We start from the raw sequence: 8,689 nt of genomic DNA, 5'->3' as shown, positions 1-8,689 counted from the left end.
TCCACTTGGTCAAGGGCCACCACCTTGTAGCACACAGCACTAAGAACCAGTTCACCAAGCACCATCTAGCACGCAGGCAGCTGCACAGCCTCAGCAGGCCCCACCCCCACAACCATCTAAACCAACTGTCTCAGCGTCCAAGGAGTCCAAGAAATGAAGCAACTCATGTCTTATCTTATTTTGTGACAAATGTGTCCTGCTGTAAACGTTTTTTGTATTATCCAGATATAACTATCTTTTTTTTTTGGGTATTAGCCAGTTTTTTGGTTACTTGTTTGTGGTTAAGCAAAAATTTGTCACTGGTAGTATGCCATACATGTGCAGACATTACTAGCCAAGTGGTCGTCATTTTTTTTTTTGGGTTGTCAGTTACAATGAACAATGTATAGGTTCAAAGGTTTAATGCCAGTTACTCAGTGTTTGATTACCTGTGATTTTGCTAGCTTTCATTTTCTGCATTACATTGCAATATACAGGATACAAAATTCATACATTTCTAGAAAGAACATATTCAAATTTTTCCAGGCAATACGTAACAAAATTTATCATATTAAACCATCAATCAGTTCTTACAACTTAAAATACTAGCAATCAGGACAATTATAATCACATACATACACCATCTAATTGGATTTTTTTTGGACTCTAAAGCTACAATCCTCTTCTCTAAACAATTGATCTTCTTTTCCATGCCATGCTTCCATTCATGCTCTTCAACATCACCTAATTCTTTCTCTTCCTGGAACCTTGAATCACTCAACCCAAGCCTTCCAATGTGCTCATCTAACCACAAAAAAACTTGCAATGGGGTTGTCTCACCTGCACAAAATCATTCCACATATATCACCATGAAAATCTGGGTTACCCAAAACCCTAACACTAACATATTCCCACACAGCTATACATACCTTATAAAACGGACAGCCGAGAAATAATCTGTTAGGGTTGCTACTCGTCTTCGACATGAACATGATGGCGTGTTCTCCACAGAAGCACTTCGGTGACACCCCATCTTTGCCATCCTTCCCCTTAGGACCAGAAGCTTCGACGAATTGCTCTTCTCTTCCTACACCTCCACTCCTTCGCGAGCAAGATGATACCCCATCCGATGCCATGCTCCCTTTCTTCCTTCACCGCCTTCACCCTTTCTATCAACTCGAGGAAATAGGGTTCAAGAATTTGAAAGATTGGGGGTGGGGGAGAAAGGTGTTGTTTAAGGAGGCTGGGGACTAATCTGTCCTATTTCCAGAAAGTCTTGCCAATGTGGCATCCCAATCAGTCCACGTCAGAGCCACGACAGCCAACTCAGCACTTTCTGACGGGGCTTACGGGCTGAGATTAACGGGGGGATAGATTTGTCCAAAATTTTGAAAGGTCAGGGACATTATTGTATTTTGCAATCATCAGGGACGAAAATATCTTCTAAAAAAAAGGTCAGGGACGAATTTATCATTTTCTCTAATGTTATTTTTTCTAAAATAAAAACTTTACTTACTCAGCCATTCCTTTCCTTTGCTATCATTTATTGGTGTAATGGATCCCACTTTATCTATCACGTTCGATCTAGTTAAAGTCAACTAAGTTACCATATTTAGAAAGTCAGCAAACTTAGAACCAACGGTGACTATTTGACCGTCAGCTTTTCTCAGTCATTCGTTCACTCTGCCACTTGTTATTAACAAAAATGGCTTCAAATCTTCTTCTGCTCCAAGCTTCCCACCCTCTCCCCCATCACTCACTGTCATTTTCCCGCCAAAAACGAAGTCCTCCGCCTCCCTCACTCTCTGCACACAACTCTTCTTCCTCTTCCTCTTGTACTCATTCCACCATCGTCAAGATCAAGGGTTCTTCTTCTTTGGCCACACGCAGTATTGTTGCATCTGCCATTGGATCCAACTTGAATGCTCCTCTCATCTCTCCTCACGATAATTGGGGAAACTGGACCGCTCTCTTCGCTGCCGCCGTCTTTGGAATCTGGTACTCACGCTTGAATTGATTTGAATGTACGACATTCGTAGTCAAAAGTCAAAACAGTCCACTTAGGGACTTTGATTAGCAAAATTATTGCAAGAGGGGTTAATTTAAATAATGATTGATAGAGATTAATTTGAAGATTTACTAATTCTGGCTTCTGAGTATTGTGGGATTGTAAGGTCAGAGAGGACCAAAATTGGGAGCACGCTGAGTGGATCTCTGGTGAGCATATTGGTGGGACTTGCAGCCAGCAATGTGGGGATTGTTTCCAGTAAAGCTTTGGCATACGACGTCGTCTTGAAATTCCTTCTCCCTCTGGCTGTTCCCTTGCTGCTCTTCAGGGCCGACTTGCGCCGCGTAGTCAAGTCCACTGGAACACTCCTCTTGGCTTTCTTGTTAGGCTCAGGTGAGGTAACTCATTTTGTTGCGGCTTTGCCTTCTCCTAAGTGCAAAACTCATTAAAGTGTAAAAGTGAGGGATTAAGCACCATTGGACAATAGAAACTATTGATCTAAATCATTTTTTGTTTAGATTTGTTCCTTTGTGGGTTCATATGTCTGCATTTAACTGGCTGGTATAATCAGCTTTGGTTTTAGTGTACTGTTTTAGCTACTCCATTCTGTGTGCAATCTGCACGAAGCGTGAAAGCAGTTCCATGATTGTAGAGTGGTAAATCATAAAAATAACTGGAAGGGTTTTACTTTGGGCTTCAATTGGAAAATGTTGGTTAAATATCAGTAAACTTAAATGATAATGTGTTTAAATAGTTTGGTTTGGTTATCAATGCAGTGCTTAGTGTTTACATCCTTGATGTTTCTATCGGGTGTGCAAATTTGTTTTATGAAATTGTTGAAGATGTTAACATGAAGTTGAGAAGTTACAATCTTTAGTTGTCTTCTGCTGGATTTGTTAGACTCATCCACTGATGAGTAGTTTGATTTAGACTCCTTTCATTTTCTTCTAGACTAGGTTAGTGGATCTTATGCAGAACAATGACTTCCAGTTATCTTTTAAGTTCCTTTGCATCCATGATTCTTTTGTTCCGCTTTTTCTTGGTTTCGTACTTCTAGAAAACCTTTAAGTCTGTTTTACAAATGTTTTTTTGGAGGCTTGACTATTACATTTGTCTAAAGCAATAATCATAGAGTGGCAAAGAGAAGAAATAAGTTTATTAAGGCATGGAGAGAGTGAATGAATTATTCCAATATTTTTATGACAAAACTGTTTGGAATGAGGGAAAAGATATTTGCACATTGATAATGTAAAGGGTGTACCATTCCAAAAAACTTCAGCAAATAGAGTTATCTTAATGACATTTCAATCAAATGTGCTTGTTTCTTCTAGTATTTCTGGTCTTACAGAAAGCTATCTTGGAACACTATGTACTTGAGTTGAACTAATGCTAGACACTAAGCTGCGTTTGTTTTAGTTGCTCTGGCATGCATATGTACTTGAGTTGAACTAATGCTAGACACTAAGCTGCGTTTGTTTTAGTGGATAGGATAGAACATGACATTAAGACAGAAACAATAGTATAGAGACACTAAAAATTATCCTTTTTATATTCTGTTTGGATATAATGTACAAAACACTCATGTAATGTCTAATATTATGTTTGGATGCACATGGATAAGACTAAAATATTATGCGAAATGACTAAAATAGACATCTTTCATACCCTCCTCTCCCTCCTTCTGTCTCTCACTCCTTCCTTGTCGCCTAACCCTTCCTCAGTTGCTGAAAGACCGAGGAATGATACCTGCTATACCTACTAAACTCTGTTTCTGCCAATTCAGTCTCTCTTGCCCAATTCAACATTCAAAACTTTCTACGTACAATTCATTTTCGTATTTCTTTAAATTTTTTATTTTTTCGCTTCTGAATTTTTTATTGTGTAAATTGGAGATTCAATAAGTCTTTTTACCCCAATTGAAAAAAGAAGAATACAGAGATAGAGAAAGAGTAGGGAGAGACCTCTTTGAGAACCTATATGAGAATAACAACGATGCAAAGAAGAAGCTCAAATTAGGGTTTTTAAAAAAAGGTAATTAATTATCTATGGACAAAAAGAAAAAAAATTTTCATTAAAACTCCGTGTCCACCCTCCCAAATCTCGTGTCCATCATTGTCTTTCGTTTAAAAGTAGATACAAAAATAAAGAAAACCTGGAGACACTGTATCAAGTGTCCATGTCTCTCTCTCCAAACACTTTTTTAGATATTTATTGTCTATGTTTATGTGTCCTGTCTACAAAAATAAATGCAGCCTAATGAAGAATTTTAAAGGATGACTTATGTGAAATATATGATGGTAAATTAAAATGAATTTGGAATTAAGTGAGATGATAGCCTAGGGCTGGTTTGAGCATCAAAAGGCAAAACCATTAAAGCAGGTAATTAAATGTTTGAAATGGTCCATACTCAACTGCTAGCATCTTCCAATTTTATTGTACAGTTCAAATGTGTTTCAATTAGGATATTTGGAAGGAAATTTGAAAAGAAGCATCTCAAGATATGGATCTCAGCAATAGCTTTCACATTTCTCCAATAACCTTTTTTCCCCCTTCACTTTTCAGCTTTCACAAATCACTATATAAGATTTTTACTAAGATTTTTAAGTTATTAGTAAGTCCAGTATGACAAAGAACATAAAGTACACGCTTAAGTGACTAGTAAAAATATATTTTGAAGCTGAAACCAATTTGTGGATGCCAATTATGTAAAGTAATTACAGTTGTTAGCTTACGAACTGAATCCAAAACTCATATTAATTTGTCAAATATATGTTTTCTTGGTAAGTTTCTATTTTCCTTACGTATCACAAGTTCACAACAATTACAAATGCTATTGTTAAAATTAGCTTGTCCCGAGCCTTCTTTATTTCTTCATTTTCTTTGTTTTATCAAGTATTAACCTATTTTCTCCTCTACGTTTTCGTGACAGTTGCAACTACAATTGGAACAGTAGTCGCATATCTGCTTGTTCCAATGCGATCGCTTGGTCAGGATGGTTGGAAGATAGCAGCCGCACTCATGGGCAGACATATTGGAGGAGGTCATTTTCATTTTACTTCCTACATCTCATTAATATTTCTATGAATGTTTGTACATTCAAATCACATGGCTTCACTACTGATATCTATTATTGTGTTCCTCATTGTGCAGCTGTCAACTATGTTGCAATTTCTGATGCCCTTGGTGTTACCCCATCAGTTTTAACCGCCGGGTTAGCTGCAGACAATGTTATCTGTGCAGTGTATTTTTCAACATTGTTTGCATTAGCCTCTAGAGTGCCTCCAGAAGCCTCAACATCTGTGAATGGTAGCTTAAATTCTATTTCGATTATAATATTACAGTTAGTATGTGCAGTATTTCTTTGGCATTAGCCATGTAATATTAACTTATTTATTTAGTTACTTAATTTTTAAATGTTTTGCAGACGATGAAATAACTACCAAGTCTAATCCAAGGAACACACTTCCTGTGCTCCAAATGGCTACTGCTCTTGCTGTGGCCTTTTCCATGTGCAAGGCTGCCACTTTTCTTGTAGGATATTTTGGAATCCAAGGGGGTATTCTTCCGGTGGTAACAGCAATTGCTGTAATTCTTGCAACTGTATTTCCCAAACCATTTTCTTCACTTTCACCCTCCGGCGAGGCTATGGCTGTGGTTCTCATGCAGGTGAGTTAGTAATTCTCATAGGCAGGTTTTGTCACAGTAAGAAGTTACTGTTTAGTGACAACGATACGAGAGATACAATTATATAATTTGATTTTTCTCCCCTTTTTAAGAACATTAGGGAATGATGTGATGATAGCGACAAAGTATTAAAAAATGAATAAAAATCTACAACCAAATAAAATAGTTAACCAAGTTCAACCAAGTTATTATAACCAAGTTCTTCTTCTTCTTCTTCCTCCTCCTCCCACCCTTGATGCTGCTACTTTTTCTTGTTTTCCTCCCTTCCTTTCTTTTTCTCATCTTTCTCTTTTATTATCGTCGTCACCAGCACACCACCACCTCCATCTCCTCCTCCTCTTCCTCCTTTTTCTCATTTGAATTTTTCGATCTCCTCCTTCCTTTTCCTCCTCTTCCATCATCATCATCATCATCATCATCATCATCATCATCATCATCATCATCATCATCATCATCATTATTATTATTATTGTCATTATCGTTATTGTCATCATCATCATCTTCTTATACATATAACTGTTCAAATTTAGAATGCATCGAAATTACTTAGTGATGATGACACACAAACAAACTCAGTTCAAAACAAGCACACAAACTAAATTCAATTATCCACAAAAGTACATGCATGTAAATAATACAAAAAAGCCATCAATATGACTTAAATGACACTAGAAGTCTAGAAGTACTACAATTATCTTGCATGAACTAATTACACTAAATCCAAGTTAATGAGACCAAGTGCACCTTATTTAAATTCAAAATGCACCGAAATTACTTAATGATAACGATATGCAAACTTAATTCAAAACAAGCATACACCAAGTGCATCTTATTTAAATCCAAAATGCACTGAAATTACTTAAATAATAACTCAAAATTCCTTGTCCTTTTTCTCTTCATTATCATCATCTTCTTTTTTTGTTCATTTTCTCCTCCTTGTTTTACCTTCTCATGATTCTTCTTATTTTACTCTCTTAATAAGAATAAAAACAAGAAAAAATCAAACAAAGAAAAAGAAATACAAAATGCTGCAAAATCAGTAGAAAGAGTAGAAGGAAAAGAAAAAAACGTAGAAGAGTAGCAATAAAAAAATGATGATAAGAAAAAAATACGCAAAGAAGAAGAAATGCGAAAAATAAGAAGGAATTTGAAGAAGAAGAAAAAAAAATGAGGAGGAGAAGGAATACGGGATATTAACGTTTACGTGTGGGGGTAGTTGGAGTGTGTATTCTCGCTCTCACTAATGAAATTGAATTTTTTTGCTAAGTTTGGACCAACTTAGTTGGACTTGATTGCCAAAAAAATTTAAATATATAACAAAGACTGAAAAAAACATATAGGAGTTAATTATCACTTATTAAAAAATATTCATTTATTTAATTTTAAATTTTGATTATGATAATAAATTTTTGGATGTTTTACACCAATAATGTAGATTGAGAAATACTCCATTCTTTTACATTTTTTTGTAATCTTATTCATTGTTGATTGGCTAAATTCTTATCCAATAAATATGAAGTTTATAAAGTTGATAATAAGTTATTGTTTCTACTGCTCATGAAAACAGGTGTTCTTTGCAGTAATAGGTGCAAGTGGTAGCATATGGAGTGTTATCAGAACAGCACCTAGCATCTTCCTTTTTTCTTTTGTTCAGATAGCAGGGCATCTTGTGGTGATTCTTGGATTGGGAAGACTGTTTCGGTTCGACTTGAAGTTGCTTCTTATTGCATCCAACGCTAATGTTGGAGGGCCAACCACAGCATGTGGAATGGCAACTACAAAAAGGTGGGATTCTCTCATTGTGCCTGGCATTCTTGCTGGTGTATTTGGAATTGCCATTGCAACTTTTCTTGGCATAGGATTTGGTCAAACAGTATTAAAATACATGTGCAATTCATAGCTCTATGTAAGAACTTCCTCCTCTTCTTCCCATTTCTTAGTTTTGATAGGTTTTGAGGAGTTCAAAGATACAATTTGTGTTAAAGATAATCAACCCTAAACCCTAAACCCTAAATCCTAAACCCTCTAAAACTCCTCCTCGACTTTGAATTTCAATTCAATAATTTTTTTGTGCAACCTAGGCTATGAATTTCAATTCAATAATTTTTTTGTGCAACCTAGGCTAGGGAATTCAGATTTGAATTTGAAATTCAAAGATAGAATTTATTTCATTTTATGTCTTATTAAATAATTTAATAGAAGAGATTATTATGCACTCTATTTCCAATTACGTGAGCAGTCATCAGCATTGATAAAAGCCATACTGCTATTTCTTTTTAGTTTTTGAGTTCTCTTTTTTTTTTGAGTTTCACTTTTAGTTTGAATAACAGAAAAAAGACAAATTCTCTGCTGTATCCACATACCATTTATCTCTACAAAATACGAGACGAAAAAGAACGATTTTTTTAGAAGGGATGTAATGAAATTTTTGGATTGACTATTACTATAGCCTAATATATTTATATAATAGATATATAGAATATTATTCTAAATTTTCAGTTTTATTGGATGGACTGATGTAGACAACAAACATTTAATTAACAATATTCATTCAAATATTGAAGTAAATTTTAATCTAACTAGCAATAACAAAATTCCAGACTCAAACTGGGGAGACATTTCAGAAACTCAATTGGACTAGAGGAGATTTTCTTGTAATGATTGAAATGACGAATAGTAATTATATCAAAATATATAAGCAGAAGTCATGAAGAGTATTCACAAATTATTTATGACAAGATGTAATGCTTTTTTGTTTTTTGTTTTGATCAATGTAACTGGCACCATGTAGTAAAATGATAATACATTGTTGTTTTCTAATCCTACAGATAATGTGAACGCACTAATTTTTTTTTAAAGATGAGTTCAAGTAGGTATCTTTTAAATTATCCATTTATTCAGCTTTTTATTACATTAATTTAAAATTAAATTAAAATAAACACATTTAAATAGATTTAATATTTTTTTTAAATTAAATACACATAAAAAAATATAAAACTAAAATTCAAAATTTCAATT

The 8,689-nt window shown here is 34.9% G+C and overlaps 1 protein-coding gene across 2 annotated transcripts; it reads left to right on the top strand.

Annotated features, from left to right (window-relative positions):
• Positions 1 to 1,580: 1,580 nt before the first annotated feature.
• Positions 1,581 to 7,747, top strand: LOC112779549 (uncharacterized). Of its 2 annotated transcripts, none has more exons than XM_025823848.3 (6): positions 1,581 to 1,977; positions 2,154 to 2,380; positions 4,917 to 5,027; positions 5,138 to 5,293; positions 5,412 to 5,653; positions 7,252 to 7,747. In XM_025823848.3, exons 1-6 carry the CDS (start codon positions 1,685 to 1,687, stop codon positions 7,252 to 7,254), a joined length of 1,032 nt encoding a protein of 343 aa, XP_025679633.1. In that variant the 5' UTR covers positions 1,581 to 1,684; the 3' UTR covers positions 7,255 to 7,747. The 2 variants fall into 2 exon arrangements, with proteins under 2 accessions (XP_025679633.1, XP_025679632.1); XM_025823847.3 differs by having other exon boundaries at positions 7,239 to 7,747.
• The last annotated feature ends 942 nt before the right edge of the window (positions 7,748 to 8,689 follow it).

This window comes from Arachis hypogaea, chromosome 19 (assembly GCF_003086295.3).
Source record: "Arachis hypogaea cultivar Tifrunner chromosome 19, arahy.Tifrunner.gnm2.J5K5, whole genome shotgun sequence".
Taxonomy (NCBI): Eukaryota; Viridiplantae; Streptophyta; class Magnoliopsida; order Fabales; family Fabaceae; genus Arachis; species Arachis hypogaea.
The sequence above is the reverse complement of the archived record's forward strand: the minus strand, read 5'-3'. Positions and strand labels throughout refer to the sequence as shown.

What these genes read in the sequence shown, in the direction of transcription:
- LOC112779549 (XM_025823847.3), top strand. Translation starts at nt 1,685, where the DNA reads ATGGCTTCAAATCTTCTTCTGCTCCAAGCTTCCCACCCTCTCCCCCAT. An exon ending in GGGCAGACATATTGGAGGAG is followed by an intron (nt 5,028 to 5,137) that starts GTCATTTTCATT and finishes CTCATTGTGCAG; the next exon opens with CTGTCAACTATGTTGCAATT. An exon ending in TGGCTGTGGTTCTCATGCAG is followed by an intron (nt 5,654 to 7,238) that starts GTGAGTTAGTAA and finishes TCATGAAAACAG; the next exon opens with GTGTTCTTTGCAGTAATAGG.